The sequence below is a fragment of the Salmo salar genome, chromosome ssa12 (assembly GCF_905237065.1).
Source record: "Salmo salar chromosome ssa12, Ssal_v3.1, whole genome shotgun sequence".
NCBI classification, from domain to species: Eukaryota; Metazoa; Chordata; class Actinopteri; order Salmoniformes; family Salmonidae; genus Salmo; species Salmo salar.
The window spans coordinates 38,419,394-38,445,991 of NC_059453.1; the positions used below are offsets into that span (position 1 = coordinate 38,419,394).

General features: G+C 40.9%; 1 protein-coding gene across 4 annotated transcripts in view; it reads right to left on the minus strand.

The window, feature by feature from the left end:
* The window catches only part of LOC106565001 (spectrin beta chain, non-erythrocytic 1), a 103,173-nt gene that overhangs the window by 43,844 nt on the left and 32,731 nt on the right, over positions 1 to 26,598 (minus strand). For 2 of the 4 annotated variants that reach the window (XM_045691321.1, XM_045691322.1), the window contains 9 exons: positions 15,229 to 15,380; positions 5,668 to 5,841; positions 4,326 to 4,420; positions 3,936 to 4,016; positions 3,376 to 3,491; positions 2,860 to 2,972; positions 2,364 to 2,551; positions 1,648 to 1,765; positions 952 to 1,110 (listed from right to left, as the gene is read on the minus strand). In XM_045691321.1, the coding sequence (XP_045547277.1) occupies positions 952 to 1,110; positions 1,648 to 1,765; positions 2,364 to 2,551; positions 2,860 to 2,972; positions 3,376 to 3,491; positions 3,936 to 4,016; positions 4,326 to 4,420; positions 5,668 to 5,841; positions 15,229 to 15,380 (1,196 nt within the window). Of the gene's footprint in view, positions 1 to 951; positions 1,111 to 1,647; positions 1,766 to 2,363; positions 2,552 to 2,859; positions 2,973 to 3,375; positions 3,492 to 3,935; positions 4,017 to 4,325; positions 4,421 to 5,667; positions 5,842 to 15,228; positions 15,381 to 24,875; positions 25,529 to 26,598 lie in introns of those variants that run through there. The other 2 variants (XM_045691324.1, XM_045691323.1) reach the window with 2 other exon arrangements.

Genomic DNA, 26,598 nt, shown 5'->3' on the forward strand with positions numbered 1-26,598 from the left:
TGAAAACAATGGCTGAGACATTTGTATGGACAAGGATGTAGTAAAGTACTGTATTTTGGTAAAATGTCACAATTGCTTTTTATACCATAATTTCCGGACTATTAAGCGCACCTGAATATAAGCAGCACCCACTGAATTAAAAAATATATATTATTTGGAACATAAATAAGCCGCACATGTCTATAAGCCGCAGGTGCCTACCGGTACATTGAAACAAATTAACTTTACACAGGCTTTAACGAAACACGGCTTGTAACAAAAATAAATAGGCTTTAACGAAACACGGCTTGTAACAAAAATAAATAGGCTTTAACGAAACACGGCTTGTAACAAAAAATAAAAAATTAGCAGTAAGCTTTAGTTGTCTTTTTGCACTGAGTCAATTCCTCACGCTGCCGTTTCCAACGTCTTATCATCGACTCATTAAGACCAAGCTCCCGTGCAGCAGCTCTATTTCCTCTTCAACTTGAAAGCTGCATCATATGCATTTCTCCATGTCTTTGCCATGATGAGGGTGACAAAATGACTACCGTAATCAGAATGATGGGAAGTTTGAGAGTGCTCGATTTAATCTAAACAGTAAACAAAAAAGTTGTTTGACCTTAACCCGTTTGGCAATTTCATTGGTCTAATGAAAGCTTCATGCCGGCAAAAAACTGAGCACGTCACAGAATGTGTTTTTTTGGAGAAAAAAAAATTGAAAGCGGGAAAAATCCATATATTAGCCGCATCATGGTTTAAGCCGCGAGGCTCAAAGCGTGGGAAAAAAGTTGCGATTTATAGTCCGGAATTTACGGTAATTATTATTTTTGTGTGTGCTCGCGCATGTGTGTGTCTATGGCTGTGCGACAAGCCATAGGATTTCACTTAGCCAGTTGTCCCTCATGGCTACTTTGAGTGTTTGTGTGAGTATGTGTGTTCGTGTATTTGTGCGCAAGCATTTGTTTTTACCTGTGAGACGAGGCGCTGGTTCTCACTCAGCCAGGTCTCCCTCATGGCAGCCTTGCGATCAAAGCGACGAGCCAGCTGCTCCAGTTTCTCCTGTCGAATCAGCTCCGTCCTCAGAGCCAGCTCCCGCTCATGCTCCGCCTTCTCCAGTCTCTCCCAGGTCTACCATAGACAAAGTTTAACACACAATATTAAGTCAGGTATATCATATGGTCCAGACAGACCAACATGAACGTCAGACATCATTTTTCTGTTCATTTCTAGGCTATTCTACATGTTAAATTGCCACAATTTGTACCTTACACATACGCACTATGCCAATGGTGGATTCAACTCTTTCATAATCTCACAGTTTTATGACCTGATGCAAAATGTATGAGTTCTGCTGAATTACTCCTATTGTAATAATTATACAATAGTAAAACCCCTACTTACTAATAATAATACTACCACACACCAAAGAGAGACTACCAAACACCCTGACACAGACAAACAGGAGAGAGAGATAGTGAACAGCCTGATGTTTCAAAACATTGATCGAGGAGTAGGGTAACTTTGTCCCTAGACCCTGATCTTGTGTCAGTTTAGCATTTTTGCCACTAATGGTAAAGGTTAGGATTGGGAGAAGGGAAACTGATCCTTCATCTGTACCTAGGGAAACTTCACCCTAAAGCGTTCATCAGAGACTACAGACATCACCTTGTTAATGTCAGAGATGAGTTTGCCCTCCCTGGGCATGTAGACTTTCTGATTGTTGGCCCTCATCTTGCTCTGGATGGTAAACAGAAGCACCTCCAGGTTGCCCTTCTCAGTAAACCTGATCAATTAAAAGATAAATGGTTTTGGGGGAGTGATATTTTGACAGCGTAGAAAAAACGAATGTCTAAACACATCGCATCACTTTAAGTTCTCAGGGTTGCACTTATTTCAAAGCGTTTTTAAATGCAACAGTCATGTCTTATTTCTGCATCATTAAAAATACTAAACATGCATACATTATCGCTTCAATTCATGGACATAGCAGAACAAAACATTTTGAAGTAAATTCCACTACAAGCAGGAGAGAGGTGTGCACCCAGCATGTTAGGTATTGTGCCATTCATTTAACATTAGACTTGACATTTTGTTTTAGGTAGTGACATGAATTTTTCATTTAAAATATTGGTTTAGAAGTTTGGAACAAAGAATTTGTGATGTTCAGGGAATGTCACAGGAATATTAACAAAAAAAAGGATGAGGGAATGGCAAGAAAACTGGACAATGTTATACCTTGAGTAAATATTATATTTACAAATATTCTTAAGATGATTTTAAAGCTGAAGATTGCCCATCTTGTCAGATCTCCATAAGTGCATAGGGGGTGCATTGGGGTATAGGGGTTGATTTGGGATTTGGTGCTGGCGGGGGGCACTCACTTAGGGGGTTTCTCGACCGTGCGATATGTGTTGAAGGCTTGAAGCTGCTGCTGCACCCCGTTTAAAGAGTTGGCAAACTTGCGATTGTTGAGGATGATGATGGTCTGCTCGATCCACTCCAGCAGGTCTGAGGCCAGAGACTCGTACTTCTCAATCATCTTCTCTGTCTCAATGGCATTGTCCAGTACCTAGCGGAACAAAGAGGACACATGTCAAGCTCTGGCCAAAAATGTCCAGACCTGGGTTCATATATAGTATTTGTTTTCTTTGAAACACTTAGAGTGTGTTTGCCAGATTGACACAATTTGCACTTTTGGTACTATTCCACTGGTTTCATTACGCCAGAAGAGCTCAATCAAGTACATCTTGAAAGTTTTTATACTATTTGAATCCAAATCTGAAAAGCTCTTACTCTGCCCCGAACAACTTGTTGACAACAACCCACCAAACAAACATGGAATTTGAGATAATAAACTGAGAATAAACGCTGAGTCACCTTCCCAATACGTTTCCCCTCCACTTTCAGCGCCTTCATTTTGGAGAAGTAGTGGTAGTATGTCACCACGTATGTGATGACAGACTTCTCATCGGGGTGGTCCACACTGATATCTGTGAAGCAAAAATTACATTTCTGATTGGTTAATACAATTTGATTTGGATAATTACAAAAAAATATTAAAAGAAGATCTCTTTTTGTATTTCATGATGTTGCATGACAGGGCAGTGGGAAGGTAAAGCAGGTGATATGCTGATAGAAAGTGGCAGACAGGGCTCAAATCCCTATTGCCAGGGGATATATGTAGTCTGGAGTCTGCAGCACTATCACTAGACCAGACTCTGTCACCTACAGTATTTTATACATTCCAGTTAAGGATTATTACAATTTGATTTGGTTTATTTGGACAACAAAAACATTAGTCACAGTACACTGAGAAATCATGCGTGGCATCAGATTGAGCTATTTTCCATATGCACTCCTCTACTACATAGAAGAGCATAGTCCAGAACTCACCCTCTGGGTCTAGGAGCTTGGTAAGACCAAGATGCTGCTCAGCCAGGTTGAAGGCATTCTGCAGGTTGTGGTGGGCATTGGACTTTTTCAGTTTGTCAAAGTCAATCAGGTCTGGCCTATACATGAGACAAAGCATCATACCACAGCACCAGTCTTACAGTATACCACCAAAGAATCACAAGATAAATACCCAGATGTAATTTACCTGTTGAAATGTTATGTTGTTATATTAAATAGTTATGTTCTGATATCTCAAAGATTCAACACAATTACACCAAATGATGTACAGTAATGCATCAATAAATCGTAAAATAAACCAAAAAGTAATTAGTTGAACATTACTCAATTGTAAATAAGAAAATAAATCATCATAAATGAGGGGGGTTGGAGGTGGGATAAAAAAATATATATTGGGTCATTACATGTGACCACATAAAGTAAATAGCAGACTGTGACATAAATCACAAAGGATAATTGGTCTGAATTCCATGAGAAAAACTATCTGAATTATGTGACCCACAAGGGCATGAAGGATAGTTGATCAAACAGACTCTTGTTACCTGTGCTTATGGATGAGGGCATTGAAAGCCATGCCATCTCGCCAACTGGTGCTGAAATTGTGAATGTTCACGTTTGGATAGCTACAAAGAACAAAACAGAGATGATGATTTGTTCAATGTTCAAATTCATTCCCTAAGCAATTTCTATATAATTCAAGATGTGGATCTGCTTCTGGAATTTCTTTACTGACTTGTTCTGAAAGTAAAAAGTCCAGTAACATCAAGTCACAATGGTGTTGCTGTCTAAATAAATGTATAATTATCTTAAGGAGGATTGTTTAAGTCAAGTGGTAGAACTGAGAGCTGTAATGTACAGTAGATGACCCAAATCTAAGTATTTAAAATCTCTAAGAAACGTGTCTGAATGCAAGGTGACAGCCAATCACTCACCCAGCAGTCTTCATCTGGCACCAGAGGAGCAGGGCGTCCTTGGCTGATCTCTTCTCCTTGTTGTCTCCATCAGTCTCAACACTGATGTCCTGGATCTGTCACACAGATAATGATACAACAGTACCGTGAAAAGTCTCAAATCAAATCAAAAATCTAATTTTATTTTTCACATGTGGCAAATATGCATAATCCCAACAATGCAGAGTTAAAAAGTAAGAAAATGTGATTTAAAAAAAATTGTAACATAATAAAATAACAATATCACAGCTATATACAAGGCGTACTGGTACCGAGTCAATGTGCTGGGGGTACGAGGTAGTTGAGGGGATTGAGGTAATATGTAAATGTAGGTAGGGGTAAAAGTGACTAGGAGATCAGGGTAGATAATAAACAGAGTAGTGTCAGCGTGTGGGAAGAGTGTGAAATGGCGTGAATGTGTGTGAGTGTATGTAGTGTTTGTATGTGTATGTTGAGAGTGTCAGTGTAGTATGTGTGAGTGTGTGGGTAGAGTCCAGTGAATGTGCATAGAGCCAGTGCAACAACAAAAAAAGTGGGTCAATGCAAATAGTCCGGGTAGCCATTTGATTAACTAATCAACAGTCTGATGGCTTGGGGGTAAAAGCTGTTCGGGAGCCTTTTGGTCCCAGACTCGGCACCAGTACCGCTTGCCGGAGAGAACAGTCTATGACTTGGGTTACTGGAGTCATTGACTTCCTCTGACACCGCTTGGTATAGAGGTCCTGGGCCTTATGCAATACCCGCTGTAGCGCCTTGCGGTCTGATGCCAAGCAGTTGCTCTCATACATAGCCTACATATCTTACTCATGTTATAACATAATCTTTATGTAAACAACTGACTGTGTAATATGTGTGCTGAGAAGTACAAGTTAGTATTAGATCACTGTGATAAAGGATGAGGCCCTACAGTAAATAAGCTACTGACGCTCAATTGGATTAAAATCAGCATACGGGCCAACTCTCCTCCTGGAGAGCAACTGGGTTTGTTGCTCACATAACAATAATAGCATACCTGATTCAGATAATCGTGGCCCTGCTTTACATAATGTGTCTCCAGGATAATAATAGAGAAACACTGTCTAAGTGAGCGTTCAAACCAGACAAATTGATGCATAAAATGCGCAGCAACTCAATGGTTTTCAATGGGAGCAGTGCTTTGGGGGAGGCCCTCCGGTTGTGTTGCGCTGTTCGTTATATATGTTGCAAAGACTTATCCATTAGCCAATTGAAAACCTAGAGCAGCATTTCTAGCAAATCATTTCTCCCCACCACACCGCTGCATCAGACATACGTTTCATGCGTTTTGGTTTGAAGACTCCTTTACCTGGAACCTGAGAATGATGGTCCAGATGAGGCCCAGGGTGAGGCGGTGGTTGCCGTCAACGATGTCATGTGAGCCCATGTTTTCCAGGTGGACCCTCTGCTCCTTGAGGAACTGCAGGGCCTTGTCCACATTCTCCAGGCAGTGGATACGCATCCGTCCCCTGGTGGGCTTGGGCTGGGGAGAAAGGACAGAACACAGAAAATGTCAGCCACAAGAGTTTCACTTTTTATTTTATTATTATTATTTTTTACATTATAGTCATTTAGCAGACACTCTTATCCAGAGCAACTTACAATCAGTTGAGAGTGGCCATAGGTTAAAAAAATAAGTTGGTGACACTTTATTTCTTGTTATAAGCATGTAGAGTATGAGCCCTTATACTGTCTAATTATAAGGCTTCCCCAAAAATGTATAGGATCATACATGCCCATGACATCATAATGCATTATACCTGTTGGCCTAAAGTTAAAGGGATAGTTAAACCGTATTACACAAAATTACACATTGGTTTCCAGTCTATGGATAAGGTATGACAGCCATCCATACTTTGGTTTAGTTCCCTGTTACTGTTTCCACATGCTAATGTTTTAGCATTTGTGGCAGAAATCCCATTCAAGTCATGGTATCGATATTGGCATTTTTTGCACAGGTCCAAATCATCCAAAAGTATCTACAATTAATTGTGAGGATAATATCGGTCCTATGACTAGAATGGGATTTGTATGTGGACACCTGCTCGTCGAACATCTCATTTCAAAATCATTGGCATTAATATGGAGTTGGTCCAAACTTTGCTGCTATAACAGCCTCCACTCTTTTGGGAAGGCTTTCCACTAGATCTTGGAACATTGCTCCAGGGACTTGCTTCCATTCAGCCACAAGAGCATTAGTGAGGTCGGCACTGATGTTTGGCGATTAGGCCTGGCTCGCAGTCGGCTATTCAATTCATCCCAAAGATGTTCGATGGGGTTGAGGTCAGGCCTCTGTGCAGGCCAGTCAAGTTCTTCCACACCAATCTCAACAAACCATTTCTGTATGGACCTCGCATTGTGCACTATGCCATTGTCATGCTGAATCAGGAAAGGACCTTCCCCAAACTGTTGCCACAAAGTTGGAAGCACAGAATCGTGTACAATGTCATTGTATGCTGTAGCGTTAAGATTTCCCTTCAGTGGAACTAAGGAGCCTGAAACATGAAAAACAGACCCTGACCACTCCTCCACAAAACTTTACATTTGGCACAATGAATTGGGGCAGGTAGCGTTCTCCTGGCTTCCGCCAAACTCAGATCAGGTTTCGGACTGCCAGATGGTGAAGTATGATTCATCACTCCAGAGAAAGCGTTTCCACTGCTCCAGAGTCCAATGTCAGTGGGCTTTACACCACTCCAGCCGACGCTTGGCATTGCGCATGGTGATCTTAGGCTGCTCGGCCATGGAAACCCATTTAGTAAAGCTTCCGACAAACAGTTATTGTGCTGACATTGCTTTCAGAGGCAGTTTGAAACTCATTAGTGAGTGTTGCAATGGAGGACAGACAATCTTTATGTGCTACGCACGTCAGCACTCGCCAGTCCTGTTCTATGAGCTTCTGTGGCCTACCACTTCCCGGCTGAACCATTGTTGCTCCTAGACGTTTGCACTTCACAATAACAGCACTTACAGTTGACCGGGCAGCTCTAGCAGGGCAGAAATTTGACAAATTGACTTGTTGTAAATGCGGCATCCATGACAGTGCCACGTTGAAAGTCACTGAGCTCTTCAATAAGGCCATTCTACTGCCAATGTTTGTCTATTGAGATTGCATGGCTGTGTGTTCGATTTTATACATCTGTCAGCAATGGGTGTGGCTGAATTAGCTGAATCCACTAATTTGAAGGGGTGTCCACATAAACTATACAGTATATACAAAAGTATCACACTTTTACAATTGACTGGCCGTCTACATAAAATCAAAAGTACAATCATGTTTGCAAATTCAACCTAACAAAAAAACACGATTAGATAAAAAAAGGAACAGATCCTTAAAATGCCATTTAGCTTTTCACTTCATTTTAATTTTGCCAATGTATGTTGAGCTACATTCTGCAACCCTCCCAGTCAATGATTAGCAGACCTGGTCAAATACATATGTCAAATACTTTCAAGCTGTGTTTGATTTCTTTTGAGCTGTACAATGGAACAAATGCAAAAGTCCCAAAAGTGCAAACTTAAAGCTAATTCAAGCTCACCTCAAATACATTCAAGTTTACATATATGATATATGTAGTTGACAAAGGTCTTATAATTAGAAAGGTTTTATATACACAACATGCCACTTCTTCACTCTTAAAAGCAAAGGATGCAGCTGACTATTTCAGTCTGTTGAAAGTGAATGAGTAACCCGGCAATAAAGCAGCCTTCTGCCCTCTGATGAACGTGGAGACTTTACACTGAGGTGTGGTTTTGGAGGAGCAGAAGAGGGACGACTAGTCCTTTGTGCAGGCAGGGGGAAGTCAACCCTGTTCAATCAAAACCGCTATCTGGGTACAAAAAAAAGAGCTGGAAGCAGGCACGTTTGAATTCAAGTGCTCAGCAAAACTGAGTCAATAGTGTAAAACAAAAACATAACCGCATGATTAATTTAAAATGCAGTACTGTACATGCCTAGTTTTTCACTGTGTTGAAAGAGGAAAATGTATCCCCGAAAACAGATGACTGGTTTGGATTGAAGAATGAAAAAATTTACTTACTGTATCTTAACACCATTTGATTGACACCCAAGTGAGAGTGAAAGCAAAATCCCTATTCAACTCCTACTGCTGAGTCAGTCAGCACAATACACTGCTGACCTCTAAGACGTGTGTGTGTGTGTGTGTGTGTGTGTGTGTGTGTGTGTGTGTGTGTGTGTGTGTGTGTGTGTGTGTGTGTGTGTGTGTGTGTGTGTGTGTGTGTGTGTGTGTGTGTGTGTGTGTGTGTGTACATGTACATCTGAGTGTGTGTGTCTGCAGAGACACACTGGCAATGTGTGGCGGTGCAGCTCTTTGAGATGCAGATTTACACTCTGTAGGAGCTGGGAGTGCAGCGCCAGCCGAGTAGCAATGACATAAGCACTTTTCTACCAGACCATGACATCATGTACAGGAAGCCTCATTCCTACAGCCTATACAAGTTCACTTCACTTTATCATTGCTGAAAGATGACGTACAAAATGTGGGTAGACCATGGCTTGCATTTTATATGTAATGTATGTACGAACATACACAGTTGGGTATTCTACATTTTAGCAGATGTTCTTATCCAGAGCAACTAGGGATAAGTGCCGTGCTCAAGGGCCCATCAACAGATTTCTCATCTAATTGGCTCAGGGATTCCAACCAGTCACCTTTCGGTTACTAGCCCAACGCTCTTAACCGCTGGTAAGCACATTCTGTATGTATAGCATTTTGAATTATGTCATTTAAAAAAGTGATAGCTATTGACAAAAATATATTCAGTGCTTATGAGCAGTGATGTACTGGTAAAAACACAAGGTGGGTAAACTCTGATAGCTGTAAATAAAGTAGCAGTACCTATATTTTCAATGCATTTTTCTGCAGTAGGTGGGTAAACGCTCGCACAAAATAAAAAAGGTGTGTAAATGACATTTAGGTGTATTTACCCTCCACTACACCACTACTTCTCAGTGCTTATTTGTACATGACTTGTGTACAATCTATTCACTAGTTTCCATATCATGATACCTGAAGACACACATAACAGGGTCAGAAGAACACTGGCATGGGGCCTATGAAAGTCGAATCATCCTCCTATGTGTTGCATAATATCCTGGTAACCTAATGTGGTACCAGATCTGGGTTCAAATAAAAACCTTGAGTTTTTGCTTGAGCCTGCCTGAAGTGCCAGATGGGCTGGGTTTGCACTTGTGGGACTATTCCATTGCTTACATTGCGCCAGGAAAGCTCAGTCAAGCGCAGCTTAAGTATTTGAACAATTCAAAATACTATTTGTTCCCATGCCTCTACCTGGCACATAGCTGTTACCTGCTGTGTCTAAACTCAAATCGAGTTACACATTGACCAGGAAAATTAAACCTGGCCCAAGGCGTGCCCAGAGGAATTCATTCACGTCAAGGAGACCTTTTTCTCAGGAGGAAATGCAAAAATAGGAGTTTGGGATTACAACAGCCAAGTACAGTAATACAATACAAAAGGGAAAGGGAAAGCCCTTCGAGTTTTGAACATCAACTGCTGATCGTAATTGCACACATGGATTACGCCAATAGCCACATAAATCCCTCAAACTCATCTCTGGACCTCAAAGCCAGATCCACTGCATTTTTTTCATTGTTCACCTCTAATCAGGGACTGATTTAGACCAGGGACACCAGGAGTGTGCAATTAATTATCAGGTAGAGCAGAAAACCAGGAGGCTCCAGACCTCATTGGGTAAGAGTTGAGTACCCCTGGCATAGAGTATCCTTGGTAGATTACATTATGGGATGTGCCTTGTTGGGTATTTGCCAATAGAGTGAGATGTCTTATTGGGAGCCTTGTATGTGATAGCAAGCCTGGAAAGCGGAACCTTTCATGGTACGTGGCTCTGACTATGTGGACATCTTTTCCCTTCATCAGCAAAAAATAAATCAAAGGCAGCCTACCTGCTTAAACTCTCACCAACTACACTTTAGTAATAAATCAAATCAAACTTTATTTGTCACATGCGCCGAATACAACAAGTGTAGACCTTAGTGTAGACCGTGAAATGCTTACTTACAAGCCCTTAACCAACAGTGCAGTTCAAGAAGAGTTAAGAAAATATTTACCAAATAGTCACACAGTAAGAATAACAATAACGAGGCTATATACAGGGGGTACCGGTACCGAGTGAGTTCGTGGGGGTACAGGTTAGTTGAGGTAATTTGTACATGTACGTAGGGGTGAAGTCACTATGCATAGATAATAAACAACAAGTAGCAGCAGTGTAGAAAAGGGAGGGGGACGGGCAAATGTAAATAGTCCAGTGGCAATTTTATTAATTGTTAAGCAGTCTTATGGATTGGGGGTAGAAGCTGTTGAGGAGCCTTTTGGTCCTAGACTTGGCGCTCCGGTACCGCTTGCCATGCGGTAGCAGAGAAAACAGTCTATAACTTGGGTGACTGGAGTCTCTGACAATTTTATGGGATTTCCTCTGACACCGCCTATTATATTGGTCCTGGATGGCAGGAAGTTTGGCTCCAGTGATGTACTGGGCCGTACGCACTATCCTCTGTAGCGCCTTGCGGTCAGATGCCGAGCAGTTGCCACACCAGGCGGTGATGCAACCAGTCAGGATGCTCTCGATGGTGCAGCTGTATAACCTTTTGAGGATCTGGGGACCCATGCCAAATCTTTACAGTCTCCTGAGGGGGAAAAGGTTTTGTCGTGCCCTCTTCACGACTGTCTTGGTATGTTTGGACCATGATAGTTTGTTGGTGATGTGGACACCAAAGAACTTGAAACTCTCGACCCGCTCCACTACAGCCCCGTCGATGTTAATGAGGGCCTGTTCGGCCCGCCTTTTCCTGTAGTCCACGATCAGCGCCTTTGTCTTGCTCACATTGAGGGAGAGGTTGTTGTCCTGGCACCACACTGCCAGTTCTCTGACCTCCTCCCTATAAGCCATCTCATCGTTGTCGGTGATCAGGCCTATCACTGTTGTGTCTTCAGAAAACTTAATGATTGTGTTCGAGTCGTGCTTGGCTACGCAGTTGTGGGTGAAAAGGGAGTACAGGAGGGAACTAAGTACACACCCCTGAGGGGCCCCAGTGTTAAGGATCAGCATGGCGGACGTGTTGTTGCCTACCCTTACCACCTGGGGGCGGCCCGTCAGGAAGTCCAGGATCCAGTTACAGAAGGAGGTGTTTAGTCCCAGAGTCCTTAGCTTAGTGATGAGCTTTGTGGGCACTATGGTGTTGAACACTGAGCTGTAGTCAATGAACAGCATTCTCACATAGGTGTTCCTTTTGTCCAGGTGGGAAAGGGCCGTGTGGAGTGTGATTGAGATTGAGATTGTGTCATCTGTGGATCTGTTGGGGCAGTATGCGAATTGGAGTGGGTCTAGGGTGTCCGGGAGGATGATGTTGATGTGAGCCATGACCAGCCTTTCAAAGCACTTCATGGCTGTCACTTAAATCAGTGTGGGTGAAGGGGCGGAGACAGGTTAAAGAAAGATTTTTAAGCCTTGAGACATGGATTTTGTATGTGTGCCATTCAGAGGGTGAATGGGAAAGACAAAATACTTAAGTGCCTTTGAATGGTAGTAGGTGCCAAGTGCACCAGTTTGAGAGTGTCAAGAAATGCAATGCTGCTGGGTTTTTCACACTCAACAGTTTCCTGTGTGTAGCAAGAATGGTCCACCACCCATAGGACATTCAGCCAACTTGACACAACTGTGGGAAGCATTGGAGTCAACATGGGCCAGTTTTCGTCACATTGTAGAGTCCCATGCTCCGATGAATTGAGGCTGTTCTGAGAGCAAATGCAACTCAATATCGAGAAGGTGTTCCTAATGTTTTGTACACTCAATGTACACTGTGGATGTTTAGTTATGGATTATTAAATAGGTCTTGAATGTTGGCTGTATGGTTCATATACTGTACATATACTGTATGATACAATATTAATAAAAAAATATATATCTAATGAAACCACACAAATCCTTAGGTTAAAAATATATCCATGTGGAGAAGTGTTCCCCTTTCCATCTAATTAGGTCATTTTTCTGGACAATAATTTTGTCCATTTATGCCAGTGACACCTTTTGGCTCAAGAGCATCCCCAGAGTAACATTCCGTGAAATAATTGCATCAGTGTCACATGAATGATTTTTTTTTCTTTTCACATGCATGACCTTTTCTCAAGACACTCTTAAAAAGGGGACAGCCTTTCTTTTGAAAATTTCAGTGTAATGCATCCCTGGCATCAAACATTTTGGAGATGCCAGTGCCTTCGGAAAGTATTCAGACCACTTCACTTTTTCCACATTTTGTTATGTTACAGCCTTATTCTAAAAATTATTACATTGTTATTTTCCCCTCATCAATCTACACACAATAACCCATAATGACAAAGCAAAAACAGGTTTTTAGAAATGTTTGCTGATTTATAAAAAATAAAAATTTGTTGAAGCACCTTTGGCAGCGATTACAGCATTGAGTCTTCTTGGTTATGACGCTTCAAGCTTGGCACACCTGTATTTGGGGAGTTTCTCCAATTCTTCTCTATAGATCCTCTCAAGCTCTGTCAGGTTGGATGTGGAGTGTTGCTAAACAGCTATTTTCAGGTCTCTCCAGAGATGTATGATCGGTTTCAAGTCCTCGATCTGGCTGGGCTACTCAAGGACATTCAGAGACTTGTCTGAAGTGAAGTGAGGTGTGGCTTCCGTCTGGCCACTCTACCATAAAGGCCTGATTGGTGGAATGCTGCAGAGATGGTTGTCCTTCTAGAAGGTTCTCCCATCTCTACATAGGAACTCTAGAAATCTGTCAGAGTGACTATCGGGTTCTTGGGGACCTCCCTGACCAAGCCCCCCCCCCTCCATTGGTCAGTATAGGCAGAGTCTTTGTTACCCTTCCTCAGATCTGTGTCTAGACAATCCTGTCTCAGAGCTCTAAGGACAACTTCTTCGATCTCATGGCTTGGTTTTTGCTCTGACATGCACTGTCAACTGTGGGACCTTATAGACAGGTTTGTGCCTTTCCAAATCATGTCCAATCAATTGAATTTACCACAACTGGACTCCAATCAACTTGTACAAACATCTCAAGGATGATCAATTGAAACAGGATGCACTTGAGCTCAATTTCGAGTCTCATAGCAAACGGTCTGAATAATCATGTAAATAAAGTTTTTCCGTTTTTTTTTTAAATAAATTTGCAAACATTTCTTAAAACCTGTTTGCACTTTGTCATTATGGGGTATTGTGTGTAGATTGCTAAGGATTATTTTGTATTTAATCCATTTTAGAATTAGGCTGTAACGTAACAACATGTGGAAAAAGTCAAGGGGCTGAATATTTTTCCAGAGGCACTGTACCATTCGTATGTATGTATCAAGGGTCTTTCCACCAATTAGGTGCCTTTCGAAAAGTATAACTTTTGATTTCACCAAAGAGCACATGTTCAACTTCATAAAAAACACATTTCCCCATCTCAAGAGGTTAAATTAAAAAAAATCTTTAGTAAGTTTTTATTTTATCTTTATTTAACTAGGCAAGTCACATAAGAACAAATTCTTATTTTCAATGACGGACTAGGAACAGTGGGTTAACTGCCTTGTTCAGGGGCAGAACAACAGATTTTTACCTTGTCAGCTCAGGGATTTGACCTTGCAACCTTCCAGTTACAAGTCCAATGCTCTAACAACTAGGCTACCTGCCTATTATATGCCAAAAATGTAACCTCATTAAAATGAGTCTTCAGTTCACGTAACAGGGTTGACCTTAAAATGTGGGACAGATGTAAATAAATCAGTAATCAGTAACAAGAAATAAATAATCTTCAGAAATGACTTTGTCAAAGCAACAAACTAACTAAGGGTTTACAATCATGGTGAAATGTTGGGGTTAAGTGGGTTAAAATCTTCCTAGAAATACACAGGGTTGACGGAGTGACATGTCACAAACCGGAATTTTGGCATTTTAGCAAGTCTATATTTTGACTTCTCCATGTGATCTATCATGGTTCCCCCACGGGACGGTTGAGCTAACGTAGGCTAATGCGATTAGCATGAGGTTGTACATAACAAGAACATTTCCCAGGACATAGACATATCTGATGTTGGTAGAAAACTTAAATTATTGTTAATCTAACTGCACTCTCCAATTTATAGTCGCTATTACAGTAAAATAATACCATGCTATTGTTTGAGGAGAGTGTACAGTTATAAACTTGAAAAGTTATTAATAAACAAATTACGCACATTTGGGCAGTCTTGATACAACATTTTGAACAGAAATGCAATGGTTCATTGGCTCAGTCTAAAACTTTGCACATACACTGCTGCCATCTAGTGTCCAAAATCTAAATTGTGCCTGGGCTGGAATAATACATTATGGTCTTTCTCTTGCATTTCAAAGATGATGGTATAATTCTTTTTTAAAGCAAGTTTTTTAGTTTTTTCTTTGTATTATCTTTTACCAGATCTAATGTGTTATATTCACCTACATTAATTTCACATTTCCACAAACTTCAAAGTGTTTCCTTTCAAATGGTATCAAGAATATGCATATCCTTGCTTCAGGTCCTGAGCTAAAGGCACTTAGATTTGGGTATGTCATTTTAGGCGAAAATTGGAAAAAAAGGGTCCGATCCTTAAGAGGTTTTAAAGGGCACTTCATTTAATATAACAGGCTTTTAAAATGCAATGTTGGTGCACAACTGCTAATTAAAATATCAAAAGGCACTCTTTTTGTGGAACGGCCCTCAAGCATCTCAGAGTAGAATGCTGATTTAGGATCAGGTCCTCCCTGAGCATGTAATCTTATTGATTGTGATCTAAAAGGCTAAACTGATCCATACAGGCCCGGGTAGTACGGTACTCACCAGTCTCTCCCCAGACAGCACCTCCAGCAGTTTGATGAGCATGCGTCCATCACTCAGGTCCCTGTACAGGTCGGTGATGCGGCAGGACACCCGGGAGAGGTGAGAGTTCACCCATTTGGTGAAGGTCTTCTTCTGCACTGCTTCGCGCTCATCTGGAGAGAAAAGAAGACAGGGAATACAATTAAGATATAAGTAATAAAGAGAAGTTCTGTCAAATTGATCTGTCATTAAATTAATTGGAGATGAAACAACTGAATTCCTGATGACGGATAAGCAGAGTTATGGTATAAAAAAAAATACATGCTAGTAGACGCGCTTATCCAGAGTGACTTACAGGAGCAGTTAGGGTTAAGTGCCTTGCTCAAGGGCACATCAACAGATTTCTTACCTAGTCAGCTCAGGGTTTTGAACCAGTGAGCTTTTGGTTACTGGCCCAACACTCTTAACCGCTAGGCTACCTGCTGCCCTATGTTTGCCAAATTAGCAGTGTTGGGGAGTAGCGAAATACATGTAGTTCAACTAGTAATTAAACTACATTTTGCAGTAGCTTGATGGTAGATTAACTAAATTAAAATCTTGGTAGTGCTTGCAGTAGTTAATAACTTTTTGACCATGTAGCAGTGCAGGTAACTACTGGGACTACACACTACGTTTTTGGCAAAAAGAGAAGAAAATATGGGTGAAATAGGCAAGATTTTACAAATGTATAAATTACTTTATTGCTGTCATCTGTTCTGGGTTCTCAGGACAGTGCGCATGAAAGTGAGGAGACAAGGGGAGAAAGCTACTGCAGACTAATGAGATACAACCATAGCTTCAAAATGTAAAAAAAAGTGGAAGCGGGAGCTGGGGCTATCCTGTTTATGTTCGGGGCCCTTGACAGGGCCAATGCCGCACCCTCTGGCTCAGAGTTCATATCCATGAACACAAGGCGGGTTTATTTATAATCCTCCCCAATTTTCCTGTTATTGCATTCCTTATCCCTGCAAAGACGTAAGCATCTGATTTGATTGTTCGTTTGCCACATGGCGAAATGAGAGAGATGACCTCGCCACACGCAGGACTGGCTGCACCTTGCAATGTACTCTCCAACTCCAAGGCCCTCTTGACTTTTTTGTTATTAGTGATTTATTTGACACATTTGACGATCTTGCCGAAGAAAAACAATTGGAGAAGGTCGAACCTATTCGTCACATCCCCCCATCCCTGAAACACAAAACATGATATCAACATATGAAATAAAAAGGTATCCTTTGATTAAAAAACACTATTGATTTGGAATCGATCGCTCAGTTAATACTGAACCCTGACCACAATTGTAGTGTGTATGACTAAACTAACTAGACTCAGAGCCAACTTCCTGCCTGCTGCCCTAACCCTCGGGGGTACAACCAGCTATCATCATAGGAGATTGCTGAGTAGAGAACGGCTCATAATAACGGCTGGAAAGGAGTGAATGGAATGGCATAAACACATGTGTTTGATGTATTTCATAACATTCCAGCTATTCCGCTCCAGGCATTACCACAAGCCCATCCTCCTCAATTCAGTTGCCACCAACCTCCAACGCATCAAACCCATTTCTGTGGCGATATTGCAACATGGTAAAATCACCACAAGCGTCACATAGTGGTACATGCTGGGGGGATTTTTTTAAGGAGCCTCCTGTGAGACCGGAGGACAAGACAGAGCTGGACAGAACAATAGAGGCAGTGTTCCTCTCTTCCACCCCTGCCCTAGCTCAACTCCGGGGAGGGCTAGCTAGAGGAATGTTGCACTAGCATCTGGTCTTATCGTTAGGTAAACACATAGCTCCCGATCTATTAACACAGTTTGAAGAGTGAGTTTAAGATGTTTAAAAACAAAAAAACGGTTGCCAATAAAGACAATTTCAGGTCATTTCATTAAACAAGGCTGCGTCATGCCGTTTGTCATTTGTCAAAGACCTTGGGCTGATTGGAAAATGATAGCAGTATCTTGAAGGGCCAAGTAGGGGGATATGGTTAAGAGAAATACATAATTCATATTTTTTGCCATCATTGTAAGCTAGCCACACACACTATACGATACATGTATAAAACATTAGAATGAGTGTTTGTTTTTGTCACAACCCGGCTCATGGGAAGTGACAAAGAGCTCTTCTAGGACCAGGGAACAAATAATAATATAATAATAATCAATAATTTTGCTCTTTATTTAGCCATCTTACATATAAAACCTTATTTGTTCATCAAAATTGGTGAATAACTCACCACAGGTTAATGAGAATGGTGTGCTTGAAAGGATGCACATAACTGCAATGTTGGGTTGTATTGTATACTCTGAGCACAGCCCTATCCAGAAATCTGTTCACAGAACCGCTTGTTGCAATTTCGATGAGGCTCTCTTGTTCAGATGTCAGTAAGTGGACTGGAGACAGGGCATGAAAGGGATAATGAATCCAGTTGTTTGTGTTGTCCGTTTCGGGAAAGTACCTGCGTAATTGAGCACCTGAGTAATTGAGCACCTGAGTGTCCGTAAGCTTGAGTTCATTTGCGCACACAAAAATCATACAATGATGGAAAGACCTGTGTGTTGTCCTTGTTAATGCAGACAGAGAAAAGCTCCAACTTCTTAATCATAGCTTCAATTTTGTCCCGCACACTGAATTTTGTTGCTGAGAGTCCCTGTAATCCTAGATTCAGATCATTCAGGAGAGAAAAAACATCACCCAGATAGGCCAGTCATGTGAGAAACTCATCATCATGCAAGCGGTCAGACAAGTGAAAATTATGGTCAGAAAAGAAAACTTTAAGCCCATCTCTCAATTCAAAAAAACGTGTCAATACTTTGCCCCTTGATAACCAGCGCACTTCTGTATGTTGTAAAAGCGTTACATGGTCGCTGCCCATATCATTGCATAATGCAGAAAATACAAGAAATTTCAGGGGCCTTGCTTTAACAAAGTTAATCATTTTCACTGTAGTGTCCAAAACGTCTTTCAAGCTGTCAGACATTCCCTTGGCTGCAAGAGCCTCTCGGTGGATGCTGCAGTGTACCAAAGTGGCGTCACATGTTACCACTCCACTATGTCTCCCTGTCATCCTTAATTGACCCTCCCATAAACGTAACGGATATATACCAGGAGCTGTGCCAGGCCTGCCACGTCTGTTGACTCATCTAGCTGTAACGCATAGAATCTACTGACTTGTAGTCATTGTTTCAAAACATCTCCTGCCATGTCACTGATGCGTTGTGAAACAGTGATGTTTGATGAAGCATTTGTCTGTATAGTATTTTTGTCCTTTTCCCCCAGCATTGTCCCAGCCATATCCGCGGCAGCAGGAAAAATTAAGTCCTCAACAATAGTATGGAGCTTGCCTGTCCTAGCCACTCGGTAGCTCACCATATAAGACGCTTCTAGCCCCTTCTTATTAATGGTATCTGTTGCTTTTATACACGTCTTACTACTCGAAAGTCGTCTTAATTCTCGCTCAAACTCCCATGGCTTATTTTTCAAATTGGCATGTTTCATTTCTAAATGTCTGCGCAAGAGTGAAGGTTTCCCGCGAGATCGTAGCGGTTAATGTGATTGGATGTTAATTATTTGACTAGGCTACCTGTATTTGACATTGTGTTGTTATTTCGCTGAACACTAGATGGTTTAATTTTATTTTTGGCAGTGAAACAAGGCTACTCAGGCGAGTAAAAAACATCACCCAAATGTATAGCCACGTTGGAAAATGTAAATGGACTGTGAATCACATTATTATTTGGCGTACCCCCGACGGCATTGCTCGTATCCCTGGGGGTATGCGCACCCCAGTTTGGGAATAGCTGCAATAGAGGAAGTTGAATTCAATCAATACTACTAATACTTTTTGGGGGGTTAGGTCACTGATTGAGTACCACCAATTGAGATTCTTAGTTTGTGCTATAAAATGGCTTTGTTGGTATAGAGGTTTTAGTATCAATCTTTATAGTACATAGCTAGGTTTCCATCCAATTATCAACATATTTTTAATGTGAATATTCTCAAATCTGCATAAAGAAAATATACATATTTTCCCACCAGTGTGTGTTTCCGGAAAACATAGTTTTTTTTGCTAGAAATCAGTGCGTGCTGATCTAAAGCTCAATGTGATTCCATCACATTTTCAACTCTACCGATATTTTTGTCACAAAATAGCAGATGTGCCTACTCTGGTCTTGGCACGCACGCTCTAGCCAACAGCTCGCATATACAGTGCGGGTCGGCTAGCCTACATGATGAGATAATTATGGATAAGAGTGAAAATATTTGTATTTGTCAAACGGCAGTCAAGCATCGATCATCATGTCACCAAAACAAGAACCTCGACATTCATTGGAAAGGGGCATTAAGATCACTGTGCACTTTCACCACCCCCATCCGGCCTGTCGTGACATTTTTTTTTTCAGACATGTACTTTACTAGCATAAAAAGGTTGGATGGCAACCTGGTTAGTGTCACAAAAAAATCATGCAAAAAGGTAATTGCATTGGAAGGTACATTCATTGCACTTCGTTACATACAGTAGTACTACCCCTATTTGACCCTGTTCTAATCCAAATTTCATCTGTATGAGCTCATGGAATACACCTGGTTTCGAAATGCAACGGTCCTGTAACAGTTCCTGTGTCTTTCTGTGACTGCTAATTCACTCCTTTATTAAAGTATAGATATTATATGGGTCATTCCACAAAATGAGTGCCTTTTGCGTCCTTTTGATATTTTAAGTAGAAGTTGTGCACAAATATTGAATTGTAAAAGTCTGTTATATTAATTGAAGTTCCCTTTAAAATGGACCACATGGAAAATTCAATACATCTGATTTTTTATATGAATTAAGACTTGCTGTTAGTAATTCATTATATACACAAAAAAACCTGTCCCTCTTTTTAAGGTCAACTGAGGGAAATGGTTCTAATTTCATACAGGAGTAATAAAGGCCTAGTGCACTAATTTCGCGGGAATGTATTTTTCTTCATTTGTATTTTATTTTTTATATATATATTTTTTTATTGTGATTTATCAGGAGGTGCCAGCACCCTCAGCACCTCTACTTCCCGCAGCTATGCAAATGGCACCTAATTGGTGCAACAACCCATATATTCAAGTATATTAATTAATTTCTTACTCTTGCACTGATTAATAGTGTCCTTTAGTCATAATTGTGTTGGCTATCACTCTCTTCCAGAGAAAATCCTTCCAAGTCGTAGCATTGCTTTGTGACCTTGACCCACAGCTCTATTGTCTTTGGAGTTCAGGAACAAAGAAGTAAATCCAACCTTCTGGGATATGAGCAGTCTGGTCATCACGACTGACACAAAATAGAAACTATTGATTTATTGATGCATCTTGTATCTCTATCCTGGGGGCTAACTCCGGTTCCCAAAAGCAAATCTCTCATCTTATCTCAACAGAGATACACATTCATTCAAATTCCAGTTTGGTTTCTTTTCTCTCTCTTTTTCCCTCTCTCTAGGTTTCGGCAGGAAAGGGAGATCTTGATTAGGGCACTACTCGGGAATTGCAGAGTTCAAGGCAATTTGGATTACTACCCCACCCTTAGCTGGCAGGAAATACTGAACGTGGTGAAAGATTCCATTTTGTAACTGCACCTCTAAAGCACTGTTCATGTTCAGCGCTAGTTACCTATTGACAAGATTGACTCCTCTCATATTCTGCAGTCTGTATTTCAACCACTCTTGTGAGGGCAGTCTAATGATTGGCAGAGACTGAAAACAATCATTCAGAGGGACAACAATAACAACAGCCATTTTGTTTAGGCCTAGATATACATATTATATGATATAGCATTCATATATTGGCAAACTAACAGATGAACAGACTAGAAATCAACATCCAAGGACGAAAAACAGAAAACGAAGGTGGAAGACTGGACATCTTAGCGAAGCAGTACAAAGGTTGCTTCCTTCTTCCCTCACTGTTGAATCAACATCCTGTGGCCTGTGGCGGGTCAGAAGATTGAAATTCTTCTGACTTCCTGTGTGTTAGGGCTGGATTAGTGGATGATGTCACACTGCCATGTTTAGGAGTGACTAACCACTGGACAAAGGCGTTGTCAGATCAACATTCAACATTTGATTGAGTTGTCAGACATGAAGTCAACTTCCTGTAAAACCTGAAATGCTATTGTTGATTGTTGTTTGAAAACTAGATCGAAATTAAACAAAAACAGTGCGCGTTAATGATGTTTTGCCAACTAACCAGCAATGTCGATCTAAAAACCTAATGCCAACAAAACACATGGGAACACTGGGAAAACATAAATACCAGGTAGCGTACTTGACAAGATGTCTCCATGTCATAAGGTGGATACAGCCCCTTTATTGATAGAAGGGTAAAAACAGATCACCAGTCAGATAAGTCAGGGTGTTATGGCAGATGGCCTGTTTGTTCTTTAACAAGGCCTCAGGTTATCACACAGGCAACTACCAACAGCTATATGTTTCAAATCAATGACTCAACATCAACATTTCGCTGGCAGTCAATGCCTGGCAAAAGGGAAAACAAAGCACTAAACAGGACATGGCTTTGTGTCCATTTACACCCAGTAAAAACATTCACTCCATTTCGATATCTCCCACTCTTGTAGGTCTTTGAATTCTCTGACATGTTTTATCAGGGCTTACTTTATAGTAAAGACGTGGTTGAAAACCTCAAGATCATACTTACTATTCTCAAAAGTCACGATAGCACTATATTTTACAGTAGTTTCCACTAATATTTACCTGCTATTAACTAGGATGAAGGCCAGAATTCAATCCGATCACGCTTTGTCGACAATGCATCTTTAAAGGTAATTTCCGATTTAGCCGACATATGCAGCGTTTACTGTGAATGCGTCGCGAAAGCGGGAACATTGCCTTTAAAAGCTGCATTACTGACCAAGCACGATTGGATTTAATCCCAGCCTAGGTAAATGGTATTCTCTGGTATTCTCTGGCTTACTTATCAACAACTGAGGGCATAACAAAAGCTAACCTTGAATGCTATATTTCAGGGTATCAGGCAAATGGGGTGTCAAGTTCAAATAGTCAGTCAGTGTAGCTTAATAGAGTAAATCAAACTTGTAAAGGCCAGAACTACACTCTTTTTAACACTCAAGTTTGCCCCCTTTCCCACCCCAGCCCATTCAAAGACTTCTTCAGTTCCATGGCTTTCTGTTGCCTTCTTTTTTTGTCTCTCCATAAAATATTTTCTTGCCAGCAGTAGAACAGACGGTCATTTAAAGGCCGACTGGGGTGGAAGCCAGGTTGGCAGGGCCCTGTTTGCAGACAAAAGTAGTACTTCAGCACTCAAGTCTGTGTGGTGGTAGTCCAGCTCATTGGTGTGGAGAAGTAGCTACAGTCTTGTACAGAAGCGACTGGAATGCATCTAATAACTTTTTTACACTATCGTGCCGACCCAATCAATACAATGTTAGATCGAATATTGTCTTTTCACACTGTCCTTTCTAGCACGGCTAAAGCAACTATGGTGGATGTGTAACCAAGCCAGCTCAAGCTTGTCAAAGCAAATGATTGACCTAAAAACCCCACTTCAAGGACCCAGATTAAGCTTACTCCTGGATGAAAAGGATCAATGGAAAATCTCCATTATAAAAGTGCTTTTAAGTACAGAAATAAGCTTCATCTGGCTGAGAGAAACCAGTCTTAAAATGTATTAGATAAAACAGAAAAATACATGAGACCTGACAATGCACTTTCAATTTCCTTTTGGTTGATACAGCCACAGGACGGACAGCTGTACAAAATTATTTGCTCAATGTTTTCACAGTTCATGTCTGTTTATTAAGTCACTAGCACAATGACACCACGCGGTTATGCTGAAAATATAACACATTTACGAACTATGAACCAAAGAGCTCTGCCTAAAATCAGGTCATGCGATAGACTAGCGTCCTGTCCAGGGGGTGTACTTGTTCATCAAGCTGTCTCACGCTACAGAAACAGGAGATAGGCTCCTGTCCTATGAGCAGTTCTGGCTCGAACAAGGTTACTACTTACTCTTGCTAAAATCAAGGGTCATAGTGATACAACCAATGGTAATCCTACTCCCCTTACAGTAAGTCTGACATTTTCAGTTGAACGTTACTGTTCCTAGATCCTGTAGACTACACTTTGAGACCCTATCAACATTTGTTACAGTAGAAGTGTTGCACTAAAATGAGCATTATCAGCACACCAGGTCAATCCATAAATTCTGTAATATCTTCACTCAATTTAAAAATATATATATTATGAAGCATGCTGGCACTACATGACAAAAGAATAGTAATCAATAAATTTGACTCTGATGTTTTATCAATTCAGTCATCTATAATTGAGTAAAGCCAATAGACCAGAGGGTGAAAGTTCAACTCTATCTCTCTGTCTTCCTTTTCATTCCATCTGCTTTACAACATTGGACAAGGTTTCGGCAGTTAGTAAACTCTACACAAAGCTACATATTAACAAACGGCACATATTCATCCAGTCGTATCCACATAGTTGTTGTGGCCAGTTTATACCATTCAAATGAGAAAAACTGGACAAATTCTGACCATTGCTGTAAAAGTAATGATCTATTAATGAAAAGGGGACTTACATATAAAATATATAGAAGAGAGACATTCAACAACACAATAGTGCATTCAGACACAATTACTCATAGAGAGACTGAGTTAATGACTGATATTATCATGTGGCAAAGACCACATTCTCTTTGGGATGAGAGAAACCCCAACAAAGATGTCAACAAAAGTAATCTACATGTCAACAAGGACAGCAGGACTATAAAACAATGTTACTATGATAATGGTTACATTACCATGTTCATTTCTCCTTTTTTTCTATTGCAGTCTAGCCTGGGGTTCATCATAATGAAAATATGAAAATGAATGTCAAAAATGTATTTAGAAAATAAGTAATTTTGTAGTAAATGTACTAAACAATAGTAAACAATATCACACAATATAACACAATGACATACTGTACAACTAATAGTGATGCTATATAACATATAGTAAGCCTATATCCCTGTTTAGTAAAACATTTAAAATACATTTTTTTAAAACACACACAAGGCTCCTATACTAACTCTGTAAAAACATATTGTTAAGCGCTATAATTTCCTAGAATTTGACTCCTTTAAAGTGTATTTGCATGGGATGGCTTGACAAAACAACCACATCCACCTTCCCTGTCCCCTCTCATGCTATTGTTGTCCTGACTACCCACTAAGAACTAGCACGCGTGCCATTTAGATAGCATCGTGGATTGTGTGTTTGTAGACAGACTGCCTCCTTCGAAAACTAGCTATTTAGTATTTCATTATCAACACTAAATTCCTCATCCTTATGCCAGATCATAGTGCTGCCATACTAAACGTGTCATATCCACCACTAACAGTCTTCTATGATTAAGACACCCAATTTGTTTTATTTTCTAAGAAGTAAAAGAACAACAACGAAATATAATGCTCTTCATCCAACTAACATTACCCTGATAAAGAACTGCCAAATTCAACACAGAGGATCCAGAATTCTCTTTCTAGACCTCGCCGTCTATCTGCTGACAGAGCATATAGCATAGCAACACCTATAAACAAAAGGAGCCCACAGTCTCCATCATTCACTTACCTTGAAGCTGTTTAAAGCGCCCTTCTAACATGTTGTAGTTGAAAGCCACCTGAGCAGGGTAACCAGAGTCCGGGTCGGTGTATTGTACATCTTGCCCACCCAACTCCCAGTCCACTTCCATAGTTCCAAACTAAAACTGGGACCCGCTGAAAGAAAATACCCCCTCAGAAAAAAACACAAGCACAGCAAGGCGAAAAACGGAGGGAAGTTGAGAAGGGATCCAATGGGCTCTTTTAGCCTCCTACCGCCAACCTTGCTACACCACAAGCTCCAAAAAAAAGAATCCAGGAAAGGTAAGGTAAGGAAAGGAGGGAGTATTCTCAAGGACGAGACTCTTCCCAGAGCAGCCACTGAAGGAACAGGCGTGGAGAAGCAGGATCTGTGTCAGATATGGGGCACAACATGCTTCTTCTTCTCTCTTGATTGTTCTGTCTTCCCTCTCAACCCATTCAAAAGCAGCCTCCACCCCACCCCCTCTCACGCCCCCCTCCCTCTGGTTGTGAGCTGCTCACCCATTCAGGAGTACAGACTTTTTAAAGAGTGGTATTGCCCCCCCAAAAAATCACTGCACCTCATCCTCAACTGGCAGACAGTTAAGGAAGGAGAAGGAATAGGTGTCCAATAAAAAAAAAGAGAATGAAAGGGTTTTTCTTAAATTCTGCACACCTTCCATAAGTCTGGGAGGAGGAAGGGACGGGTTTAAAGAGGGGAGGGGAACAGGAGTTTGTAATTTCGTCAGTGGCTAGCCACTGCCTGAGAGCTCAGTGATGATGTCACCGCCTCATTTCCATGATGGCCCCAGCAGTGGGGAGAAAAAGGAAGGAGGTTGGGCCGTACCAAGCCTGAAGAGAGGAGGGGCTAGAGGGAAGCTAGCCAGGATATAACCCCCCCATTTCCCAGCATTGTTGTTCAGTTAGAGACAGAGGAAAAATCTGGCCATTCCAGAAATGTATAAATGCTGGTTTTAAATTATGTGAGCGACCAACGTCCTGTCAAAAAAGTGACCCAACAAACTTCCTGTTTTAGAGGTGAATTGAAAGCCTCCCCCTCTTTCTTCCTAATGGATGAATAGTCCGCATATTGGCTCGTGAATGGTTGCTTCCCAAACAAAGGAGGAGCACACTCAACCAGTTTCCACTATGCAGAACATCACAAAGCAAAAATGATTCTGATTACAAATCAAACATAAATGGTCAAGGTACCTCTGCGAACATTGCCAGGGCAAGGATAGACAAATTTCTCTCTAAGCAGAGACACCTTCTATAACAGTTAGTGTTTGATTCTTTGAGGCTATGAAAGTAGGAGCTTAGGAAAGCAACAGATAAGAGTTGGGTTAGGACTAAAGATGGTACTGTATCATTTGAAGATTAATCTATTTGTCTATCAAATAATAAAATTACTCATAAATCATAAAGTCCAGAAGAGGTGGTCTTCACAGATAGATCCCTTAAACAATGTAAACTATGCTTGGGTCCTATTATTGCTCATACAATTTCTATTTGCCACAAAACTGATAAACAACGTAACTGGGAATCAAAATGGCATGCCCATACACAAAAATAAATCACAATAAGGGAGGCCTTTGCATCTCCCCAATGGTCCAAATGTGGAATCCGTACCCTTTCTGATAATATGGACAGTAATGGTTTTTGAACATTCCAAGATTTGAAAGACATATACACATTACCAGGCAACTCCTTTTTTCTATAGGTCTATTTACAAC